A 25,902-nucleotide genomic window follows, 5' to 3' on the forward strand; every position below is an offset into this window, starting at 1 on the left:
TTTTCCTGGACAACGAGGTTAGTTCCTGAATCTCCCAGGGCCTTATCTTGATTGGTTAGAGGAGGACGGTTGGGAGAGGCGATCTGTTGGAGCTAAACTGAAACCATAAGCAGGACACACAGGCTTGCTCCCTTCCCAGCCTGAGAAGTCCACTTGCACCGGGGAAGTGGATTATGAATATGGACATCTTTTTCCAATCAGATGAGTTGTTCGTTTGCAACTTTTAGATCACTGGGATTGTTGGAAAACTGTTAAATTATCAAGCATGCATATGATTGCATATGTGCATTTTTTCCAGCTACATACAATGCATCCTGGTGCAACTTCACGCATCAGACTAGCTGCATCTGATGTGGTCAGGAGAGCCATGCTGACATTCCGAGGAGATGAGAGACAGGTCTGATGACTTTGGAGAGTGGGAAGCTATTAGTAATGAAAACAATTTAAATGTAACTACGCTACGCTATGCCATTCCTGCTGTCGAGCCTGCACTGGAGGACCTGGGCAACAGCAAGAGGGAGACTCCTCTTCCTCCTTTTAATAATCTCCAACCATCAAGTAAGTGGAAATCTCCAAGATATTATTGTTTCCTGTCAAAGCGTCAAAAATAGATCAGTGTAACTCAAAATTTTCTTTATAATGCAATTAATCCAAACTTTTTCCAGCGAGGGCCACGTACCGAAAAATGAAAAACTTTTTTATATTTAGTTTAATTATTGTTTTTTGTCAGATGAGGTGCTACTGTTTATATTCTATGGAAGGAATGTTATGGTCACATTGCTAAGAAAAAATACAACGCAAATTAAGACATCATGACAATAATGCTGTGATACTGCATAAAAAAAGTGTAACAATAAAGTCGCAGTATTAAGAGGAAAAAGATGTAAACGTTTACTTAAAAATGAACACCTTGATCATTATAATATCATCTTTCCCTAAGCAACACCGCTAATATGCACCATATGCTTTGGAATAAAGCAAATTCAAGATAAATTCATGCTCAGCCTTCTAAAGGAAGGAACCTGTCAAAGGAGAGTACTGGAACCTGCTGCGATTCACATGGGAAATCTTAATGAAACAGGTTGTGAATGAGGCACACGTAGCCAAAAAGACACAGAGTGGTTGCAGAGCTTTGTTTAAAAAAGCTTCAGCCAACATAGGAACATTGAATCATAAAAAAACTTTCACTAGATGGTCTCCACTTTCCTTTATCACAGACAGAACTCAAAAAATGGTAAATCAGGTTGAACAACTACTTCTTACGCGTTATTTGTCATGCGTTTGGCATAACAAAGGAAGACAATGGCTTACAGAGCACATGGGTGTCAAACTCAGGGCCCGGGTGCCAGATTCAGCCCGCCATATCATTTTATGTGGTCCGCGAAAGCATGGAAATAACTGTTTTTACTTATTTAAATATATTTATACTATATTAAGTCCAAATATTTCCAAAATAAAAGTTTTTTGCACCTCAAAAGGACACTTAATCTTTCTTGCTTAATGAATTTGTTGTCAATTTTGACAGAAAAGTTCTTATTTTTTCGTCAATCCAATGCAAAATTCTTAGTTTGTATTATTTATTAATGAATCATGAATGTAACAATTACTATGTATTGTTATTGTTATAATTATTAGTATTATTAGAATTATACAATCATTTGCACTTCGCACCTTGACTTTTTTCCGTGTAAATTTGTTGGTAAAACAATACAAGGTGAAAATGATCATAATCAAATGTGTCATGAGGCCATTACACATTCATAGGGTTATAAGTGGCCGATGCGATGTGTGCCGAGAAATATGGAACTCTTGAGTTGTGATATTTCACACCCTATTAAAGTATTAGAATTGTTGAATGACTTTAAAATGCAAAATAAATCAGTAAAATAGCTAGCTTGCCTGACGCTGTAGCCTGGGGGACAGCCATGATTGTCAATAACTTGATGAGTTAGTTTTTTTGGAATTTTCAATCCTTAGTGAAACATGACCACAGGTCTTTCTCTTTTCTGCAAGTACTAAAGAGAGAAAAACAGCTAAAAAAAAAAAAAAACAGCTCGCATGTGGGAGCTAATAATTTCGACTATAAAGCCCTAAAAAAACCCCATCCAAAACGCACCACCCATGTTCTATTTACATAACTGACCTCTATATAAAGTAAGCTACAGCTACATTGTTTTTGTAGCACCTAACACAAAGAACTATTTTTCTGGCGTAGTGATGCAGCACCTCACGCCACTACCGAGAGGTAACGGGCAGTTTTCCTTTAAGCACAAAGCAGCACAGGGCCAATTTGGTACATTTTGGGTTATTGTGGGTTAATGCAGATACAATGGAGGAGCTCCACAAAGGCGTTAGCACATTAAATGCAGTCCAATACCGCCATCTAGTGGTAAAGGATAAAATTTCAACATCTATTTAGACATGGAGGCTGCAATTGGCTGTATACTGTATGTTAAACGCCTGATACAATGCAAATGCAACAGTTATATATAAATACTATGTGTTATGGGAATTTGACTTGAGACTTGCTTACCATACAGTATGCTATTGTAGTTTTCTGGGTCATTAGAATTTCCATTACACTATACAACATACTGTACTATATTTGTCTCTCCTATCCAACTATTTTATTTGCAGTTTTTAGTACTACATTATTTTTTGATAGTAAAAAGGTAATTGTGAAAGTACCGTAATAACTTATTACGATACGAATGTTTAATATTACATAATTTATACTGCTGCAACACTGTAATGGAGATGTGTAAAATATAAATACAGTATGTCATACCCTTGTACAACCTAATAACATACAATAGCTGGATAAAAATGATGGCATTGCAAAGCAATGAAAGAAATCAGGTTGGATTGACACTGTCAGAGGATATTCATTTACTCATTTACAGTAAACAAACAAAGGTTTTGGGTCATGTGGTCATTGCACCCACTTTCTCAGCCCTGTAAACCCACTGTGAGTGAATCTGTAAATAAACATCAGAAGCATGACTCCAAGTGAAAGCAAAGATTACTCATTAAGCTAAGATTGTTTTTGCATGTTTGTCACATTCAAATGTTTCAGATCATCAAACAAATTTAAATATTAGTCAACACAACTTCCACAACACAACTGAACACAAAATGCAGTTTTTAAATTAAGCTTTTTATTAGAAAAACAATCCAAACCATTTCTAAAGCTTTGGGACTCCAGCAAACCACAGTGAGAGCCGTTGTCCACAAATGGTGAAAACGTGGAACAGTGATGAACCTTCCCAGGAGTGGCCGGCCAACAAAAAATGACCCCAAGAGTGCAGCGACAACTCATCCACGCAGGCGAATATGGCAGTAACAAAACATCACAGCTGAGAAATGCTAGAAAAAACATGCAGTACAACAAAAAACACTGGTGGATAACGAGCAGGAACTAGAGCTACGCTAGCTGGGATAACACCACTGCTGGAGAAACCAAGCAGGGAGAAACAAGACTTACAGAAGTACAAGGAGGACCAGAAAGTACCAAGGAAAGGAACACATGAGTCTTGGATGAAGCAGGGAAAATCTGGCAAATGAGCAACACACAGGCACAACTAAAATATTCCCAGGATAATAGGCGGCAGGTGTGACCAGGTGACTCCTCCCAGACCAGAGGTGTGCTGCAATAAAGCACAGATAGGCGGCAGCAGAGCGGCACTATAGAACATGACGATATCTTGATGATTTTTTTGAAAATACTCTGTGGTCTGACAAGACAAAAGTTGAACTTTTTGGAAGGTGTGTGTCCCATTACATCCGGCATAAAAGTAATGAAGCATTTCAGAAAAAAGAACGTAAAATATGGTGGTGGTAGTGTGATGGTCTGGGGCTGTTTTGCTGCTTCAGGACCTGGAAGACTTGCTGTGATAAATGGAACCATGAATTCTGTCTACCAAAAAATCCTGAAGGAGAATGTCCGGCCATCTCGTGACGTCAAGCTGGAACAAACGTGGGCTCTGCAGCAGGACAATCATCCAAAACACACCAGTCCACCTCTGAAAGACTTTGGAGTGGCCTAGTCAAAGTCCTGACCTGAATACTGTTGAGATGCTGTGGCATGACCTTAAAAATCCTCCAATGTGGGTGAATTACAACAATTCTGCAAAGATGAGTGGGCCAAAATTCCTCCCCAGCGCTGTAAGAGACTCATTGCAAGTTATCAGAAACACTTGATTGCAGTTGTTGCTGCTAAGGGTGGCCCAACCACTTATTAGGTTTCGGGGGCAATCACTTTTTCACACAGGGCCATGTAGGGTCGGATTTTTTTTCTCCCGTAATCATTTTGTGTTCCGTTGTGTTGACTAATATTTAAATCTGTTTGATGATCTGAAACATTTAAGTGTGACAAACTGAAAAACGTTGGCTCATGTGGCAATGATTCCCTGTATGAGTCTGTTTTTTCTCTTTCTCTCACTGCACATGCTAGATAACGTGCTCAGTGCTTGAAAATCTTATAGCGAAGCGCACGGACTACTGGGAGGCCTGCAACAGAACTCTCACATCAAGCACACGCCCCACAACTGGTGAGCTAGACACCCCCTAACAGTGCAATCTTTTAGTTGGAAAACCATCTTTTTCAGGATGCTGTTGTTGATCTTGATGCCTTGCAGGAATCTACTGCAGGGGAACCTTTGACACTTTTGTGTGTTGGCCACATTCACGTCCTGGGAATGTGTCGGTCCCCTGCCCTCCTTACTTACCATGGATCAACAAGGGTAATGTTAAATATCACCATATTTGCAGCTCTATTATGTGAAAGCCCCGTTGAGCGTTGCCACCGACATTACTCACTATGAGGCGTATTTGCTCTATCGTAAGATCGATGATAGGATAGCAACAGATGCTTTTGCTGGTCTCGGGGTCAGAAGTATTCAACAGCACTGTTATTGGACCTAAATGTTCAATTAAACAGTCATGCTTTAAATGCCAGTTTTTTGCCAGAGGCAGTGTCTTTATTGCTTCCAGACCCGACCATAATAAGTGAATTTTCACAGGGTAGGATTCCTTATTGATAAATACAATATTTTCATTGATACAGCATAGAAAATCTGTTTACGACCATCTAAATATGGTTTTTAACATTATTAGAGCCCTCCAGACATGAAATAACACCCCTATAGCCACGTTTACATGTATATTACCCAATATAGTAGACATAACAACATAAAATAAGACATATTAGACATAAATAAACATAATGTAGACTCACATGTTTGCACTGGGAGGCTTCCTTGTTTTTTTCTGGACAATGTACTTCCTGCGGTGGCTATTGTCTCATCAATGTAAGGTAACCGCGGCTGAATGACACCACGCCAGGATGGCTGTAAATTAGTCAGCCTTTAAATTTGATGCTCAAAACACAGCACGGACAGTTCATAGTTTTCTTCTTCTACGGGCTTATTTCCTAAAAGCTCGCTCTAGCCCGGCATGCAGAATGTCACTGCCCTCTATAGCCCACACTCTAAACAGCAGCTCAGAGCTACACAATACACCCCTTGCTGCTGTAACATTACTGACACCTAGTGACCAATGTAGAAAATTACAAATCATGTATTTAAATGTGTCTTCTGAATGCCTTGTATTTGCAGTTTTGTTCATTTAGCCATTTTTATGCATAATTTAGAGTAGCTAAAATTTGCTGGCTCGATAGAGTGGATAGAGTGAGGGAGCGGTATTCGATATAGCGACGGACAACTTCAGAAGATGCATTCAAAGACACTGTGAATGAGCTGTAGTATTTTACACTGGTCACAAGGTGTCAGTACTGTATTGTTAGATATTGTTAGGAATCCCTAATAAAAACAGCTGCAGTAACCCACGCCAAGCTAAAACTCTACTCTGAACCCCCAGTGTCACTTCCTGTCTGCCTGCCACTCAGCTCCGCTAGGGAAGACATTTATAGCAACACACAAGAGCAAGAGTCTTATTCATATCATAAATGGATTATTTACTCTTATTATATCTACTATATTGGGTAATACGAGTGTAAAGGTGACTATAGGGGTGTAATTTTACATTTAGAGGGCTCTAATAATGTTAAAATGAATGTCGCAAACGGGTTTTCTATGCTTTAACTGCAAAAATATTTGATTTAGTAATATTGAATCCTAGTTTGTTGAAATTCTATTATCAGGGTTGGGTCTGGAACCAGTTAACCACGATAAATGGGGAATTACTGTAATAAAAAAAGCGATACATTTAATGAACTTCGTCACATGTTTTCTCTTTCTTCCTCTGTCTGCACATCATCTAAGGTTGCTAATTATCCTCTTACGATTTTGCGTTGCAGCTGTAACTAATTGAGAAGTTATTAATTGGTAGATCACCAGCGCTGTCACCTCCGGAGCCTTATTTCACCCTTTTTATGATGAGCACTCCATTGTAATTCTCACTTGTGAAGGTGACATTGGGAAAAGTTCCTTCAACTGTGGTTCTTCTCATGTTTGGCATGTAGACATGAACACTTCCATTACTCTTAGAGGTCTCTGGACTGCAGACAAGACTTTGGTGGGTTAAACCGGTTTTAAGAGCGCTCAACCGTCCCCCTTTCCTCAGTGAGTCTGTTTGGTGTTGTTCAGTCCATCTGATTGAATGCTTTGCTTTGACGGCATAGCCGGATAACATATAACTTGCTCTCAGTGCTGTCTTTGAAGCGATGTCCATGATGGCTTTTCTTTTACCACTTGGGACTCCTACTGCAGCCAGACATTTGGTAAGTGATGTGTTGTAGAAGCCCCTGCTTCCTATTTCAATTGGGAAGTAGTGGGTACACCATCCTCTGTTTTCACACTCGGCAACTAGGTCTTGGTACTTGCACTTTTTTCCTGGCATACGCATTGGACAGGTTCTCCTCCACTGGAACAGTGAGTTCTATTTTGATTAAAGTTCTTGTTTTTTCTGAATAGATGATGATATCAGGACGCTTGGCTGTTTTTGCTATTTGAGGAGGGAACACTATTGGCTTATGTTCCTCATCCATCAGAATCTCCCAGTCGTTGGCCTTGTGTAAGATGTTGGTAGACTCTTTCTTTGGGAGTGGTATGGTTGGGTTTCTCTAGGCTGTACCATCAGCGGTGCGGAATGCAATGGTGTTGATATAGCCTGTGTCTGTGTGTGCTATATTCTCTCTCATTGGCTCGGTCTATGAAAGGCGTCAGTCCTAATGTTATTGTTTTCAGGGTTTGGTCATGACGGCAATCGTATCGCCCGCTTTGAAGGGAGTAGTTGCAGCCATTAAGGATGTGGAACAGTGAACAGTGGTTGTGGTGACAAAGTTGGCAGGAGCCTAGATTGGTTTTGCCCCATAGTCTTAGATTGTCTTAGATAGCTGGTCATGTATAGCGTTGAGATGAAATGACAGTAACTCTGGTGTCCAAATGTACAGCAGTTTCTTCCATGCATGACGGATTCCCATTTCAGCCACTGTCCTTGTTTAGCACAGCTATACAGGTAAACAAGCATATCATCTTCGTCTACATCCTTGACCAGACTCGTCAGGCTATGTCGGTGTTGCTGAGGCTTCATATCTTTGATGAGCTTCTGGGTCTTTCTGGATTTCTGGGTCTTTTGGATGCATTCTTTGCACAGAGCCTGAGTACTTCCATCTACAGAGTGTTTGTTGAGATGGTATTTGGTGACTTGCATGCATTTGACAGATGTAGAGAGTCTCTTTAATTGCAAGCCATATTTCTTCCTGCTACGGTAGAGGGCAGTGTTGGTGGTGCATCGGCTTATTCCAGCTCATCTCTTCAGATATCTGGTGCAGGTAGCCTCCAAGTTTTCGACATAGGTAATTGGGAAGTTATATATGGTGAACTCCCAAGTCATTTTTGGTATGATTGCGTTGTTGTAGATCCACATCTTCATGATGCCATTGAGTGGAGACTTGTCTGTGGCTTTCAGCATGTCTTCTAGTTAATCCCTCATAGATTGTCTGATGGCTTGGTCTTTCAGGTCTTCAAAGATCAGTTTGCCGAGGAATCTCATTGGCTGACTGCGGATGTCGTCTTAATTAATTAATTACATTAAAAATGTTCTGCAGAATTAACAAATGTACATCATGTCACCTCTCTCTACAGACAGAAACACACTTTTGTAACTTTATTCTGACCTGAACACATCAACAGCAGAGCAATTCCAACACCATACATGTATGTACGCCAACTCACAAAACACGTCTCTAGTCCTCCTGGGAATGACAATTCCTTATTGTCACTAGACGGCAGCGAGTTCACAGACACTCCTAACATCACAACAACGTCGTTATTATGGTTGTACAGTATGTGTGGACTAAATACACAGAAAGACTGAGAAAAACAGGAAGTGGATATTCTTATCACTCACGAACACAAGTCTTTCTGCAGAAGTACAATCTGCTGCATTTAAGTATGCTCGGACTTCCCAGAAAATACATTACCAATATTCCACTCAGTTCATTTGGAGCTGTCAGTGCATACAAATATACAGACTTTAGCTTTCTGTTCATAAAATAGAGCAAAAATGGCCATATTTCACACATAGTGGCAAATAGTGATTAATCGTGATTAATTCATTTGAAAACTGTGATTAATTTGATGATTAGTTCAGTTTGTCTTGCATAGTCTGAAGAATGGCTTTATTATACGGTCATTATAGCATTACTAAAACAACAAATTTCAAGATGGTGTAAGACATTTGACCAATGCTGTACATCAGTACTGTACACAAAAAACATTCTACTGTTGGACAGGTTCGAAAAGGATTTCTTTCTTTGGAGGTCTCAACTGACTTACCAGGACAAATTGTGGATGCAAATATCAATTTCCTGCAGATAATTCCAGGAGGGCACACAGAGAATGCTTGGAAAATGGGAGATGGCGACAGAAGCGGAATTCTTCCGAGCCCTGGAGGGATGACTCTGAATGTCAGGGGGAGCATTACTTCAAAGATAAGGTGAGGAAGGACAGTGCAATGAATTGTCTTGAAAGATACATTTGCTATCGTCTACCATAATGTCAGTCCTTAAAGAACGTTTGATTGATTTCGTTCTGCCTCAGCCAGATAATAATTCTCATCGGGACTTCAAAGTTTTGAGGATTATTTTGTTAAGCTTTGTAACGCAACATACAAATAATCTGCACCTTGTGGTGAGGTTGCTCTGTGTTTATTCTGTTTTCTTGTTCTGTGTTTATTTGTCTAGGAAGAGCAAATGCTTCGGCAGACAGCCCTCCGGCTAATCTCTGTCATTGGCTACTCTCTATCACTGTTTTCCCTCACGTTAGCAACGCTGCTCATGGCTTTGTTGAGGTCAGTAGCGCTGCGCACTCGTATAACTCATGATTTGCTTTCAAGGTTGCTGCGTCTTATTTTTGCAGGTTTGGTTGTCATTTCCTACACTACGCCTAAAACACAGCAAACACTCAAATGAAAAATATCAGACAATTCACACACAAGGTTAGTAACCTTTTTACCGGCAGTAGAAATCTCATTAATCATCACAAATAACCTTACGAGGTTTAGTTTAGAAGTGTGGACAAGATGTGCGTATGGATTTTGGTTGCACGTAGAGAATGTCTGACTTGATATGCGTATTGTACTTTAAAGGCTTCTTAAATGAGTCACCTTGTGTGAAATGGGCGTACAATGCACTACTGTAACATTCTCCTCATTTCCCGGAGCTACCTTCTCAGAAAAGAAGTGTGACCATGCTTAAGTGTCACGTGCCAGGATAGTGCTTAACACACTCTGCACACAGGGCAGGAGGAAAGCTCTACACATTGTGCGTAGACTGCAATTTTAGATACTAAATAAATGAAGTAGTGAATGTGAGCATGCAGCCAGGCCTTCCTATGCCCCTCAGTTCACGACCTTTTCTTTTATTTTTGTGAATATTCCGGGTGTTAAAAGAAACATTTTTTTGGCACTTTTTTTTTTTTAATTTTGCCCATCAACCACAATCCTTATGTGAGACATGAACACACATGTCTTTCTCTTGTCTGTGCATTCTAAACATATAAAAACAGATACAAAGAGGTAGCTCATTAATGAACGTAACGGGTCACACCTATTCCGCCTACAAAGCCCACTATTAAAAAACCTCCAACAAGGTTTTATGGTTTTATATGCATGCTGTGAGCATGTAGTAACAGGCACATTCATGATAACATGTAATACTTACAGTATTTTGCCGTACATTTTAAGCATTCCCAGAACTTCATTCCTGGGCGCATTGATTTCACATAGCAACGTAGAAACGAACACAACACCTAGCGTTAACTTTTCCAAAGTGAAAAACAAAAACACGACAGCAGTGACCACAGCTCTAATATGTAGCGTTACCTTTCGGTAGCGGCCTGACACGTTGTGAACGCGGTGCTGATGCGCTATGAGCGAGTGTGTGGTGAAGCTAGTCGCTAGCCGGCTAGGAGCTAGCTGGTGTTGTGTGGCAAGGTGTCGCTACGCCAGTAAAGTAGTTCTTTGACGTAACAATGTTAATAACAATAATAACAACAATGTCGCTACAGCTTGGTTAATATGCAGGTCACATTTTATGTAAATGGAGCGTCGTTTCAAGGTTTTTTCAGAAGGCTTCAGAATAGTTGCATCCCATTACGTGCATTCTTAGCTGTCCCTTTTTAGCTATTTTTATATCTTCAGAACGCACAGCAAAGCGAAAGACGTGTTCAAGTCTCACATAAGGACTGTGGATAATAGGCAAAATTCCAAAAAAGGTGCAGTTTTCCTTTACGTTACAAACAGATTGGTTCTGTCATTTTAGCTTGCATTCTGGCTAAAGTGAAGCACTATGGTAGTTGGCGAGATCTTGAAATGGCTATGCAAAAAAAAAGATAAAGAAATGGCTATTAATGTGTTCATTAGTTTGCCCATTGAGTACTGCAACACCCTGCATGTACTGGAGGTATCAACCAGTCTTTATTCAGCCGTCTACAAACAGTACAAAATGATGCTGCGCACTTGTTGACCAAGACTCACCGGGGTTCTGCACTCTCTGCACAGGTTTCCGGTCCGTTTCAGAGTTTAATGTGAGCTTTTAAACATTTAACCCCCCAGCAGAGTTCTGTGATCTGCCAACCATCACCATCCTCACCTCGTTCACTGTATTTTTCTCAAAAACACCGCGTTCAGTACTGCAAGCAAAGTTTTCCAAATGACTTTATGTCATCAGCCAAATTACAAGCAAGCAGACGAAAAAAACAAAACACCGGCAGTGACTGACACACATGCCGTATACTTGTACGAAACATGTTTAAGATTGCAACGTGCATACTGTAACATATTGAGAGTGGTGTAGTATTTTACCACGCTTATGTACAGGTACGCTATATAATGTAGTACGATAGCCATAAAGGCAGATGCAGTTCTTGCGTAAGTGTACCTCATGTTGTGGCCAGGCAATGCAGATTATTGTGATTACTGTCTGAGTACTGCCAACTGAAAATTAACAAAATTCTTATATTGTAGGCAGCACGCCTGTTAAATAAATTTCAAGGAAAAAAGCAGTCATGCTACCCCGTTTGAGTTGCTGCATATGTGACTAATGCAACACAAGCCTGCACAGAGCTGTCTTGTCAAATGCACCGCGTTTGTTACGAAACAAGTCTGTCGATACAAACCGAAATAGAGGGGAGCTGAGGAAAACCTCAACTGGAGGCAGTCGGCAACGCCACACGAGCCACACTTTCCAGTTGCGCCGTGTACGTGAATGAGGCATCGAACAGCTCCTCTGTGGCTGCCGCCTGCAGCCTGCAAAGTCTGTCTCAGGAGGGGTGATCGCTGTGTGTCACTGTCCAAAACACAGAGCGGGAAGAGTGAATACATAATGACAATTTTCTTTCATCACGATTACGGATAATGACGAGATGTACTTGCTTCATGCTCGTACTCGGCAAAAATGCATTATCCGTAATGGATGCTCATTTATAATGAGTATCCGGCTCATCCCTATTGCTGATGTCATCAACAGTTGTTTTAGTGCCTTTCTTTACAGCTCTCACAATGTTTCTGTCCAGAACTGCAGATGTTTTCCTTGGTCTACCTCTTTGATGTCTGTTACCTGGTACACCAGTGGTTTCTTTCTTTTTCAGGACATTCCAAATGGTTATACTGGCTATGACCAATGTTTGTGCACTGTTTCTGATTGATTTTCTCTCAGATTCACAATTGTTTGTTTTTCACCCATAGACAGCTCTCTGATTTTAATGTTGTTTTTATCTCTAAATGCAGTCTGCACAGGCAAAACCTATCCTATCCGATCCTATCTGAGCATAGACATTCGGTGGTATTTATTGATTGAATAAGCAATGCAATGGGACACAACATGAGGTGGGCTCAAACAAAAGCTGCTATCCTCAAACCAGATGTAAATACCTGGACATAAGCTCTCGGGTCTCATATGCATCTTTTTATGTCAAAACTAAATGTTTTCAGTCTACAGCAAAAATAAAGGAACGGACTTCACTGTTCCAATACTTCTGGAGGGTACTGTATGCAGGAAGACAACTATGATCTCTCCTACAAATAACAGCATTTACCTTCAGCACTGATTTCCCAGTTGCATAACTATGAATGAGTGTCTTGCCTTGTCTGTTTATCAGGAAGCTACACTGTACCAGGAACTACATTCACATGAATCTGTTTGTGTCATTCATCCTGAGAGCCGTTGCTGTCATTTCTAAGGAAATTGTATTGTACATCATGTATTCCAACCTACCCAAAGACGACCCTGGATGGAACTCCTATTCAAGTTCTACGGTACGCTCACCTCTTAACACGTTAGAACCAGGGTGTTCAAACTTTTTCCCCTGAGGGTCATATACTGAGAGATGAAAGGATGCAAGGGTCACTTTGGTATTTTGTAAGCCAACAATTTGTGACATGTTACAATTTGTGACATTTGTGAAAAAGCATATTATTAGTATGAACTTCAGTCTTGGCTCCTTTTTTCCCATATTTGTTTTTTTAAAGTTTCAAAATATTTCATCTTTGTTTTTAAATGGTCTTCTTAAATGTTCTTCTTGTAATCTTATGACTTTATTTTCATAACAGTATAACTTTTTCCACAACCTAATGGGAGTTTGCCCAACCGGTGTACATGTGCTTGGTAGACTTGGAAAAGGCATTCCACTGTGTCCCTTGTGGTGTCCTGTGGGGGATGCTCCAGAAGTAGGGGATTGGTGGCATGCTACTACGTGCCATTCAGGCCTTGTACTGTACAACCATACAAGGTGCCTGGTTTGCATCACCAGCAGCAAGTCGAGCCTGTTTCCGGTGAACGTTGGCCTCCGCCAAGGCTGCCCTTTGTCACCGATTCTGTTCATAATGTTCATGGACAGAATTTCTAGATGCAGCCAAGGCGTCGAGGGGAGTCCAGTTTGGGGGCCTTAGAACCTCGTCTCTGCTATTTGCAGACGATGTGGTCCTGATGGCCTCATCAGGCTGTGACCTACTGGGGCGGTTTGCAGCGTGTGAAACTTCCGGGATGAGACTCAGCACCTCCCAATCTGAGACCATTGTTCTCAGTTGGAAAAGGGTGGATTGCAGCCTCCGGGTTGGGAATGAGGTCCTGCCCCAGGTGGAGGAATATCAAGTATCTCGGGGTCTTGAGTGTGAGGTTGACAGGCAGATCGGCGCAGCGTCTGCAGTTATGCCATCGCTGTACCAGACCGTCATGGTGAAAACAGAGCTGAGCCGGAAGGCAAAGATCTCAAATTACCAGTGGATCTATGTTCCCACCCTCACCTATGGTCATGAGATTTGGGTCGTGACCGAAAGAATGAGATCGCAGATACAAGCGGATGAAATGAGTTTCCTCTGTAGGGTGGCTGGACTCACCCTAAGAGATAGCGTAAGGAGCTCAGTCATCCGGGAGGGACTCAGAGTAGCTCCTCCACATTGAGAGGATCCAGTTGAGGTGGCTAGGGCATCTAGTCCGTTCGCCGTTCCGGATGCCTCCCTGGTGACGTGTTCCAGGCATGTCCAGCCGGGAGAAGGCCCCGAGGACATGCTGGAGGAATTATGTCTCACAGCTGGCCTGGTAATGCCTTGGTGTCCTCCCGGTGGAACTGGGAGAGGTGGCCAGGGACCAGGAAGTCTGGGCTTCCTTACTCAGACTGCTGCCCCCACGACCCCGACCCGAATAAGCGGAGGAAAATGGATGGATGGATGAATATTTCAACTTTATGCTACTAAAATGACCTTAATTTTCCCACATAACATTATAACTTTATTCTCGTAAAATTATGATTTTTTCTCGTTAAATTACAACTTTTTTCTCATAATATTTTTTACTTGAGTCATATAAAATTACTGCTGATTTTTCCAGTTTTGCTGTTGTTTTGGTTTTCTGGCCAATAAAAAAACAGCCGTGGGCCACAATTTGGACGATGATGAGCTGCTTTTCATGTTTTTGGCTCAACCTAAACTTTTTCCTCCACAGATAGCTCTTATGTGCAAACTCTCAAAAGTGGCCATGGAATATTTTGTGGCCTGTAACTACTTCTGGCTATTGGTGGAAGCTATTTTTCTGCACACCCTGCTATTCACTGCTGTGATGACCAAACGACGTCTACTAAAGAATTACATGCTGTTAGGATGGGGTATGACCTTTTTCTTCATTTACATACTTATTTTATTTTATTTTATATTGGACTTTACTCTTCTTTTCCTAAAGGCCATGTTGATGCTGGTCCTGCTTTTGAATAAAAGTTGTAAATGTTGATGCTGACTGAACTGGGTTCCTGTGAGGCAATTTGTTGATGTTACACATTATGTCACTTTGACCTTCAAGTTTATGCGGGATTTTAAAGACAATTTTCCCATTTTGGTCATTTTCCATTTCAGTATTACAATATGACTTAATCCAAATGCCTCTGCAAGTAATGTTGGATATCCTTTATTCCACTAACTCACATTAAAATTATATATTAATCTTTTTATCAGAACATGTTAAAAATTCCAATTTCGTTTAAACTTTTAATTGTGCTGTTTTTTGCCTTCAGGAACACCTGTCTTCTTTGTGACACCATGGACGGTTGTCAAGGTTTTATATGAAAACACAGCGTGAGTATCTAATGGACCGCTTTGTGGAATATCTAGAAATTTTAAAAATGACATCAACATACAAATGATTAAGACCCAATTTTATTTCTAAGGTGCTGGTCAATTGTGAACAGATGGTTCTGGTGGATAATAAAAGGCCCCATTACTTTATCAGTGCTGGTATGTCTTGGTTTATCTGTGTACTATATTAATATACTGTGTTTATTTAATTGTATTTATTGTTGTGTCTGGGGTATTTGAGGTAAGAAGTGGTCAAAGTTCAAATTAATACCTGCATCAGAGATTGTTTTTGTCAGAGTAGCAGAAAAAAATGTAATTTTATCTTGAAGTAAATAAGTCAGATAAGCGTAATGGTATTAAAATAAACTTGGTAAGAGAATAAAGTCGTAACATTATGGGGGGAAAAAGTGAAAAAGTACATTTCACAAGAATAAAGTTGCATTATTTTTTGGAAAAAAAGGTTGTAACGCCACAAATGTAATCTGTTGCGTATTTTGGGAGAATTAACTTGTAATGATAAGAGTATAACGTCACAAGTCATGTTAGAAAAGTTCAGCATTACAACATTTTCATGTGATTTAAGTGTCTATGGTGCAGGACATCACGTTCATTTCACTGTGATTTCACACCACATTTAACACTTCTTGTCATGTGAGTCCTTGTGATATGGAAAGCATTGGATATACTAGTACGAGTATTTCTTTTTTTTTAAAACCACCTTTAATTTGTGTTGCAGATCATTTTCTTTATATTCATCAAGATTCTGCTGCTGCTGCTGTCCAAGCTAAGGGCACATCAGGTGAAATTTACCGACTACAGATACAGGTATTTCCTCAGAAATAGACTCAAACCACTTCCAATCACATTAGGACAGAAGGGAACCCCTTAGCAGCACGAGACCTAACCTTCAAATGTCGATCATGCACAGCACTAATTCAAATGTCATCCTCTCCTCATTTTATTTTTGCCTCTCAATCTCACACCAAATTACGGAGCCCCCGAGGGGACATGGAGAGAAAAAAATGATGGGTAAAAAAAATAATACATTTTGAGATCTCACAAAAGTTTTGCGTTATCTCCCACAACTATGTGAAGCTACAGGACACACTGCTGGTCATCGCTTGTCCACAAAAAAATCGGGTGGAAATGCATCATTTAGTTTCTATCAATATAATTCTCTTAATGTAAACAGTTTTGCGAGGTCTTGAGATCTTGTGAGATCTTTGCGAGATTTGAGGCCACTCGAAATAAATGTTGAGCATACAGTACCTTTACAAGACCCTGTGTCAGTGCTTGTACAGTAAAACTGGAAGTATATTGTAGCGACCTGGAAGTTATACAGTGTTCCCTCGTTTATTGCGGGGAATTACCAAAATAGCCCGCAATAAGTGAAATCTGCAAAGTAGCCAATTTTATTTGTTTGCAATTATTACATTATTATTATTTTAAGGCTGTAAAACCCCTCACAATACACTTTATGCGCTTTTCTCAGACAGGCAATAACATTTTCTCAGATTTCTCTCTCGTTTAAACTCTCTCAAAGTTCAAGTTTTGTTTGAATTTTAATGATCAATCTACTAGGTTGGACAAAAGAAATTATAAAGTGACTCGCGTGTTTTCACTCCTCTGATTATGCCTCATCCTGGTGCTGTTCGACTATAGCGTTTTTGTATCCTTAAAAACATATTGCTCCTGCCGTCGTCCTCTTTGTCGTCCAACCGAAAAATTAATTTTGCCACAACAGGAAACGGCACGAAGAAGATTGATTGACAATGGTCTACAGCCCATCAGGATCCCGAACACAATGGGGTGGTTGTCGCTTAGCCAATAAGGACTGTTGTGTCTGTATTTTATTCTTCCTGAGCTACCACCTTATCGTGGTGGAGGAGTTTGCGTGTCCCGATGATCCTAGGAGCTAAGTTGTCGGGGGGTTTTATGCCTCTGGTAGGGTCACCCACAACAAACAGGTACTCGGTGAGGGACCAGACAAAGAGTGGCTCAATAGACCCCTATGATGAAACAAACCATTGGACCACGTTTTCCCTTGCCCGGACGTGGGTTACCAGGGCCCACCTCTGGAGCAAGGCCTGGAGGAAGGGCACGATGACAAGCGTCTGGTGGCCGGGCCTACACCCATGGGGCCAGCTGGGCACAGGCCGAAGGAACGGCATGGGTCCCCCCTCCAATGATCTCACCACTCATGGGAGGGGCCAAAGGGGTCGGGGAATGTCACCTCTTTGGTAGGGAAAGCGCCTGAGCTGGTGCATGCCAGCAGTGAAAGGCGACGAGCAGGGGTGGCAATTCTTGTTGCTCCCCGGTTTGTGGCCTGTATGTTGCAGTTTAACCCGGTGAACGAGAGGGTAGTTTCCCTCCGCCTTCGGGTGGGGGGATGGGTCCTGACTGTTTTTGTGCTTATGCGCCAAACAGCAGTTCAGAATACCCACCGTTTTGGAGGCTCGAGAGGGAGTACTGGAGAGTTCTCCCTCAGAGGATTCCCTTGTTCTGCTAGGGGACTTCACCGCTCACGTTGGCAGCGACAGTGAGACCTGGAGAGGCGTGATTGGGAGGAACCGCCCCGCTGATCTGAACCCGAGTGGTGCTTTGTTATTGGACTTCTGTGCTCATCACAAACACTATGTTCAAGCATAAGGCTGTGCACATGTGCACTTGGCACCAGGACACCCTAGGCCGCACTTTGATGATTGACTTTGTGGTCGTATCATCGGACTTGCGTCCATATGTTTTGGACACTCGGGTGAAGAGAGGGGCGGCACTGTCAACCGATCACCACCTGGTGGAAAGTTGGCTCCGATGGTGGGGGAGGATGCCTGTCAGACCTGGCAGGCCCAAATGCATTGTGAGGATCTGCTGTGAACGACTGGCAGAGTCCCCTGTCAGAAGGAGTTTCTTCTCCCACCTTCGGGAGAGCTTCGATCATGGCCCGAGGGAGGTGGCGGACATTGAGTCTGAATGGGCCATATTCCATGCCTCCATTGTCGAGGCAGCTGATCGGAGCTGTGGCCGTAAAGTCGTCGGTGCCTGTCGTAGCAGTAATCCCAGAACCTGTTGGTGGACACCAGTGGTGAGGGATGCCGTCAAGCTGAAGAAGGAGTCATATCGGGCCTTTTTGGCTCATGGGACTCCGGAAGCAGCTGACAGGTATCGGAAGGCCAAGTGGTCTGCGGCTCTGGCAGTCGCTGAGGCAAAAACTCGGACATCGGAGGAGGTCGGTGAAGCCATGGAGAACGACTTTTGGAAGGCTTCGAAGAGATTCTAGACTACCATCCGGCGTCTCAGGAGGGAGAAACAATGCACAACACCGTGTATGGTGGGGATGGTGTGCTGCTGACCTCAACTCGGGATGTTGTGGATCGGTGGAAAGAATACTAAAGACCTCCTCAATCCCATCGACACGTTTTCCTATGAGGAAGCAGAGCCTGGAGACTCCACGGTGGGCAGTCTTATTTCTGGGGCTAAGGTTGCTGAGGTTGTCAAAAAGCTCTTTGATGGCAGGGCCCCAGGGGTGGATGAGATCCGCCCGGAGGTCCTTCAGGCCCTGGATGCTAAGACGAAATGCAAAGCTCTCAATTTACCATTCGATATACGTTCCTACCCTCACCTACGGTCATGATCTTTGGGTAGTGAGCGAAAGGACAAGATCGCGGGTACAAGCGGGCAAAATGAGTTTTCTCTGTAGGGTGGCTGGGCTCTCCCTTAGAGATAAAGTGAGAAGCACTGTCATCCGGAAGAGACTCTGAGTTGAACCGCTACTCCTCCGAATTGATAGGAGCCAGATGAGGTGGCTTGGGCATCGGGTCAGGATGCCTCCCGGACGTCTCCCTGAGCAAATCCGACCGCTAGAAGGCCTCGAGGAGGACCCAGGACACGTTAGAGAGACTATGTCTCCCATCTGGCCTGGGAATGCCTCGGGATCTGCCAGGAGGAGCTGGACGAAGTGGCCGGGGAGAGAGAAGTCTGGGCCTCCCTGCTGAGGCTGCTGCCCCTGCAACCCAATCTTGGATAAGCGGTAGAAGATGGATGGATGGATGAATGGTGGCTCTATTTTTGCCGTCTATTGTCTACAGTGGTTCCTAATATGCTAATACAGGCACATAAACACATAGACGAAGTGGAGTTGCACACGTCTTTAACTCTCACATGAATATACAACACCCTCTACTGATAGCAGTTGTAAATACAATAACAGACACATACAACAGAGCACCAATAGATCACACTAATACACCACAAGGGCGCAGAACACAATGCGCGTTCATATGCTTAAAAAAAAAGCAAAATTGCACTCAAAAAAATCAGTGAAACAGCAAATCCGTGAAAGGTGAACCGTGATGTAGCGAGGGAACACTTTAAATAATTGTGTATAAATTAAGCTCGGTTGTATGTATTTCTCAGCTTAGCCAGAGCAACCCTGGTGCTGATTCCTCTGCTGGGAATCCATGAAGTCATCTTCACCGTGCTAGTTGATGAATGTATGGCAGCAAACAGTCGTTATGCTCGGGACTTCATCAATCTCACCATCAGTTCTTTCCAGGTAAGATTACAAAAAAGTGATTAAATACCTGGCTGTTTTCTTTGTAATTAAACCTGAGTTACAAATCAATCCGCCCTTTTCAGGGTTTCCTGGTTGGTGTACTGTATTGCTTCGCTAATGGAGAGGTATGGTTCCATACACTAAATTCCAATTTGCTTTCTCTTGTCTAAGGCATTAGGTACTTTGACCTAAAAATAATATGTAGACATTAAACCAGTAACTTACTTTATTTTCTATTGACTAGGGATGGGTCATTTGGTTGTAAGAAAGGCAATCTTCTCAATGTATACTCAAGAATAAGTAAAATGGGTCATCTGCAATATTCTGAAAAGTGGTTAATCACCAACTGTGCTGTGTGTTAAGGAAGTTTTTTTTTCGCTTTACCATATGGAATTTAATCTTGTAATAATGTATAATTGAGAACACTTCTTTTGCATGAATGGCTCCCACAGGAGTAAACAAGCTCAAGCCTAGTTTATGCTTGCATGCATTGTGTCGCTGGAGTGGCCAATGAATAAATTGGTGGTAAACAGGTGTGAAGTATGTGTAAACTGTACGGGGCTGCGTGCCAGTGCGCAAAGAAAATTTGAAAATGTTCAAAATTTGTGGCCTGCATATTTAACATGCCATGAATGTACCGCTAATGCACCGCAACCTATGTGTAAACAATGCTGGTGGATTAACTTTCCACCACATCTTGGAGCAAATCGGGGGGATTCTCAAGTAATTTCTGTAGCCTCTCGGATCTCCATTGTGAGTTTCTCTTAATTAATCATAATGCCCAAAGCGATTACTTCTAGTCAGTGATTCCTTCTTCCACATTGTCCATGCCTTCTTTCTTCTAGTTTATGCCTCCTTCCTGCTCTTTCTGCATTCTCATTCTGCAACTGTGAGAAAATAGAGACTTACGTACCTGTCTATTCTGCAATGAGTGGTGATGACAATAACTCTGTGCATCCAGCGCGCGATATTGTTCACTAGACGAAACAGTACTTAACGGGTGGCATTTCGTGCCAATGTGCACCATTTTTGGTCACAAATTGCGGGCCAATGCAGAGGCAAAACGTGTGCAAGTGTAGACACTGCTTTAGAATAACAATGTGGTGCAGGGCCCTTTTTAAACTATGTTATGTTAATGGTAATGGTAAACATCAACTGCTTGTACTGTTTCTCTTATGTTTGCCATAAGGATCTCGTCTAAACAACTGCATACATATATACCAATAACAGTGACTAATTATCATTTTTTATGTTACAAAAATAACATACCAACAGCTGTGTATCCATTGTGCCAGTTTTGAAAAATTTATATTGCCTAAGTAGGCACCAAAAAAGGGGTCTGATTTGTCCCCAATCAGGCTGACTGACTTGAAACTTCTCCTCTCCAACAATAGTGTGACCATACAGCCTGTTTTTCCATGTCATGCTTTCAAGTCCTGCCCTGGTCGTCCTGTTTGGGTTTCTTTTAGAAAGTGATGAAAATGTCCTGGTTTTCATTGTTTTTGGGCCATTAAATTGACCGGCATTAGGGCACTTTGCTGTATGGGACATAATCTCTGAGAGGTTGCCGTGTAGGCGGGTGTTTGAATTAGTGTTGCATAAAATCCACGAAAAAACAAAACACATGCACAGAGTTAATCCTCCGACGCTTACTGAGTTGAAGTCTTGGAAAATCGAGAATGTCAAGCACAGCGGCACTTCAAATTCCCAAGTTCTTGCGACTTCTATAATATAATAATCTATAATCTATAATATATTAGTCACATCCAAAAAAGGGCCGAGTGGTTAGCATGTTGGCCACACAGTCACGAGATCTGGAAGATCTGAGTTTGAACCTGCTTCCTCCCATCCATCCATTTTCTATGCCGCTTATCCTCATTAGGGTCGCGGGGGTATGCTGGAGCCTATCCCAGCTGACTTTGGACGAGAGGCGGGGTACACCCTGGACTGGTCGCCAGGGTGTACCAGGGTGTCAGGGTGTCGCAGGGCACATATAGACAACAAATCGGAGTACCCGGAGAAAACCCACATATGGGGAGAACTCCACACAGAGATGCCCAAACAGCGATTCGAACCAAGGTGTTCCTGATCTCCTGACTGTGTGGCCAACATGCTAACCACGTGGCCGGCTTCCTCCCACATTCCAAAAACACGCATGTTAGGTTAATTGGTGACTCTAAATTGTCCATAGGTATGAATGTGAGTGTGAATGGCTGTTTGTCTATACTGTATGTGCTTTGCGATTGACTGGCGACCAGTCTAGGGTGTACCCCGCCTCTCGTCCGAAGTCAGCTGGGATGGGCTTCAGCATACCCCCGCGATCCTACTGAGGATAAGCGGCATAGAAAATGAATGGATGGACATTCTAAAACTTTGCTTCCTGTGTCATTCTGTGTTTTAATATTCTTGCTTTTGAATTTGTTTCTTTGGTTATACAGTGGGACATTAGTTTTCGTCATTAATTAGTTCCAAAAGCATGAAAACGTATGAAAACGGAGGCGAGTTTGACTGAAAAAACTAGTTTGTTAAGTGCAATATAAAATCGAGGCAAAATTTTAGCGAAAAAGTTTGACAAAAATTGATCCTACAAAAACTGTGGTGTGCGAAAGCCACGCTGTAGATAGTACTGTATTTTGTAGTACACCAATTTTTTATCCATACAGTGGAAGCATACTTTACAAGCAGCCGAAAAGAGGGGTGCTGTGCTCTCCCTTAGAGATAAGGTGAGAAGCACTGTCAGCCAGGTGAGGTAGCTTGGAGATCTGGTCAGGATGCCTCCCACATGCCTCCTTGGGGAGGTGATCAGGGCATGTCCGACCGGTAGGAGGCCTCAGGAAAGACACAGGACATGTTGGAGAGACTTGACAGATAGCCAGTTGACTATCTGTCAACTGGCTTGGGAGCGCCTTTGGAGGAGCTGGACAAAGTAGCCGAGGAGAGGGAAGTCTGGGCTGCTGCCCCTGCGACCCGAACTTGGATAAGCGGAGGAAGATGGATGGATGAAATTATAAGGCATCTTTGAGTAAACTCTTATCATTTGAGTACCTCATTGCTTGGTTGAGTGGCCTGTTTTTCGGTAATCACAATATGGTCACCCTTTAAAACACTATTTTGTATCGCTGTATTCTGTCAGATGGGGGCACTAACTATTTACCTTATAAGTTACAAAGTTTAACAGGCCAATACCTTCTCACCATCAATCTGGACGTCTTGAAACTTCTCACACAAGTCAAGCTAAATGTGCTGCACAAAAATGCTTGTTGCGTAAGTCAGCTTTTTCCATAGTTATTCATAATTGCCTAAGTAAACACCAAATATTTTTAAAAGCTGAGCAAGACAGGCCTTTATTACTGCAGGAATTTTTATAGCTGAAGTCATCTGGAAAAGATAAAAATGTTCTGTTTGTCTGCATTTAGGTTCAAGCTGAGATGAAGAAGCGCTGGCAGATTTTTTTGGTCACCAACAACTTCCAGTTCAGGAACTGTTTTCAGGGTGCGCCGCTCAAGCACCTGTGGAAGTGCACTCGAGGGCACCGCCCACAGTGCCAGCGGAGGGGATCTTGTGAGGAGGGCGGGACTTCCATCATGCTTCCACACTTGCCTCGGGTGGCTGTCCAAGAGGGAGGTGGCGTGAATGGACTAAAAGTGGTTAATAGTCATGGAGTGAAGGGATGTGACACAACAGGCCTTGACCTTCTGACTCGAAAGAGCTTATCCAGTAGTGACGGGGAAATGACGCTTGGAGAGACCATGGAGGAGATTTTAGAAGAGAGCGAGTTTTGAATGCACTTTGGTTCTTTTCCATCCATCCATCCATTTTCTACTGATTATCCTGTTCAGGGTCATGGGAGCTGGAGCCTATCCCAGCTGACTTTGAGTGAAAGGCGGGCTTTGCGATGGACTGGTTAATCAAGCACAGGGCACATATAGATAGACAACCATTCACAGGCACATTCACACCATCACTGGGTTGGGACTGAACCCACGCTGCCTGCAACTGATGTCAGGCGAGTCAACCACTACACCACCAGTGACTCTGATTCAAAGCACTTATCTTGAAATCAATCATGTTGAAATATGTTACTATTATTTCTCATTCATTCACCAGAATTAATTTTCAAACATAACCACATTTTATATATTCCAGCTACAGTGCCCTCCAGAAGTATTGGAACAGTGAGGTCAATTCCTTTGTTTTTGTTGTAGACTGAAAGCAGTTGGGTTTGACATCAAAAGATAAGTATGAGACCAGAGAGATATCGCAACTTATCAGCTTTTATTTCCAGGTATTTACATCTGGATCGGATGTACCACTTAGAAGATAGCGCCTTTTGTTTGAACCCACCCATTTTTCATGTGAGTGAGCTGTCTACGGGTAGAAAACAAGACAACATGGACAATCAGAACCATTGCTAACCAAAACTGACCAAATCAAAATTGATCAGTCCATAAAACCTTGGTTTCAGAATTTTTGAGGCTCATTTCTGTACTTTTTGGAAATTGCTTGTTTTTCATCCATAGACATCTCTCTGATTTTGATGTTGTTTTCAGCTCTAAATGCAGTCTACACATGCAAAACCCATCCTACTCAAACTGAAACCGAGCATAGACATTCAGCGGTATTTGATGATTGCATAAGGAATGTAATAGAGAACACCTGGGCAACAAAACACACCTGTCAGTCACATGTTCCAATACTTTTGCTGACATGAAAAATGAGCGGGTTCAAGCAAAAGCTATGCATCCGATCCAGAAGTAAATACCTGGAAATAAAAGCTGAAATATATTTGTCTTTTGACGTCAAACCCAAATGTTTCCAGTCTACAGTAAAAACAAAGGCATTAACCTCACTGTTGCAGTACTTCAGGGGGACTCTGTACATAACATATAATGAAAAAGAGCTGAGCTGTGGCCGTCGCTGTGGGTGTGTGGTCAAATATCATCCGAAGGTGAAGCTGCGATGTCCCGGCAGGAGACAGAGTGTGCAGTTGAGTGTGACGACGCCTGCCGATGACAGAAAAGGCCTCTGGTTTAATAATTGTAAGACACATTTCACTACGAATGTAGGCTTTCTTCAATTATTCAAAATGAACCTGCATTTGAATACCCATTAACTGCATATAATTGCCTACTTCTATTCATTTTCATTTACCATGTAAAATATAACATTGCTGCTGTTGCAGACCATGTAAAAATATCCATATGCCAAAACATCTGGGTTGAAGTGGTCCCTATGAATACAATGTATTTGTTTTTCCTATTGTAATTATAAACAAACGCAAAGTGTTTTACAGGCTTTTCATGTATCTATTAAGCAGCGTTTAATGAATAGTTATAAGTTGTTGCACGGTGAAAACATGAATTGTATCTACAGTCCTACTAGGGTATATATACAGTAGTATATGCACAAATAAAAACAAAGTTCAACCCTGTCGCTCTCTGGGACAAATCTTGTCAAGAAATAGAGGTCATTCACTTCTTCCAACCTCGCGTGGGCCATTAAAGTGTGCCAGGCACAAGGTGCTCACACGAGTCAAAAGAATTGGACTTAAAGGTGACATGCATTTTTTTCCTTAAATGTAACAAAACTGTGATGTGCTTTGCTCAAAATACCGCAAGGATCAGGAATTACAGCACACTTACAACCGTCTATGTGTAGCCCAGTTTAGAGTAGCTGGTTTTAGAGGGCTGTCCCGTCTTACGTATGTAAATAAGCCGTTCGTCAGCCTGTCCCGTGCATATGTAACGCACATTGGTGGGTGCTGGTCTTTCAAACAGGGGAAGCTCATTGGGGTCTGACAATTAATACGATTTCAGCAGCACTGTCTGCTGCCATGGTGGTTGGGCTAACTAGCAAGTTACTCCAACAACTACAGTGATATGATTTGATGAACCAACGAACAAACAAATCTCAATAATGCTGTGATTCTGCTGTTTACTTACAATGTAGTATGCACAAAGTGAGAAAATAGCTGTAGAATTTAATCACTGTGAAATAATTCACTCCAGAAGAGACTTCACGTCACCACGACTGTGTCCAGTCGAGTCTGCGTGACTGCGTCACAAAACTCAGCTTCCCGGGAAGTGATGTTTTTTTGCCGGTTTACCCGATCAGCGTCTTACTTTCTCGCTTGCATGACTGCGTCACATGGGTAAAGGCGGGGAAAAAACTCTTCCTCCTCCTCTGGCTGCTGTCAGTCAAAATCAAGACCCACCTCTGCTCTACAGACCCCCAGTGAAGCACAGCTTCCCGAGAAGTGACGTTTC

The 25,902-nt window shown here is 42.2% G+C and overlaps 1 protein-coding gene across 1 annotated transcript; it reads left to right on the forward strand.

Annotated features, from left to right (window-relative positions):
- The first annotated feature begins 420 nt into the window (after nucleotides 1-420).
- On the forward strand, nucleotides 421-23,730 carry LOC129170009 (glucagon-like peptide 2 receptor). The gene is made up of 13 exons (XM_054757122.1): nucleotides 421-558; nucleotides 4,454-4,550; nucleotides 4,638-4,742; nucleotides 8,837-8,958; nucleotides 9,206-9,312; nucleotides 12,621-12,777; nucleotides 14,462-14,621; nucleotides 15,024-15,084; nucleotides 15,177-15,243; nucleotides 15,821-15,909; nucleotides 19,498-19,636; nucleotides 19,720-19,761; nucleotides 23,053-23,730. The coding sequence occupies exons 1-13, from the start codon at nucleotides 466-468 to the stop codon at nucleotides 23,416-23,418; spliced, it is 1,605 nt and encodes a 534-aa protein (XP_054613097.1). The 5' UTR covers nucleotides 421-465; the 3' UTR covers nucleotides 23,419-23,730.
- The last annotated feature ends 2,172 nt before the right edge of the window (nucleotides 23,731-25,902 follow it).

This window comes from Dunckerocampus dactyliophorus, chromosome 2, assembly GCF_027744805.1.
Source record: "Dunckerocampus dactyliophorus isolate RoL2022-P2 chromosome 2, RoL_Ddac_1.1, whole genome shotgun sequence".
In the NCBI taxonomy this organism is placed as follows: Eukaryota; Metazoa; Chordata; class Actinopteri; order Syngnathiformes; family Syngnathidae; genus Dunckerocampus; species Dunckerocampus dactyliophorus.

Bases quoted from the DNA above. Each gene is read 5' to 3' on its own strand.
- LOC129170009 (XM_054757122.1), top strand. From the start codon at position 466: ATGCCATTCCTGCTGTCGAGCCTGCACTGGAGGACCTGGGCAACAGCA. The intron at 559-4,453 runs GTAAGTGGAAAT...TGCACATGCTAG, and splicing joins TAATAATCTCCAACCATCAA to ATAACGTGCTCAGTGCTTGA. The intron at 15,910-19,497 runs GTATTTCCTCAG...TGTATTTCTCAG, and splicing joins TTTACCGACTACAGATACAG to CTTAGCCAGAGCAACCCTGG.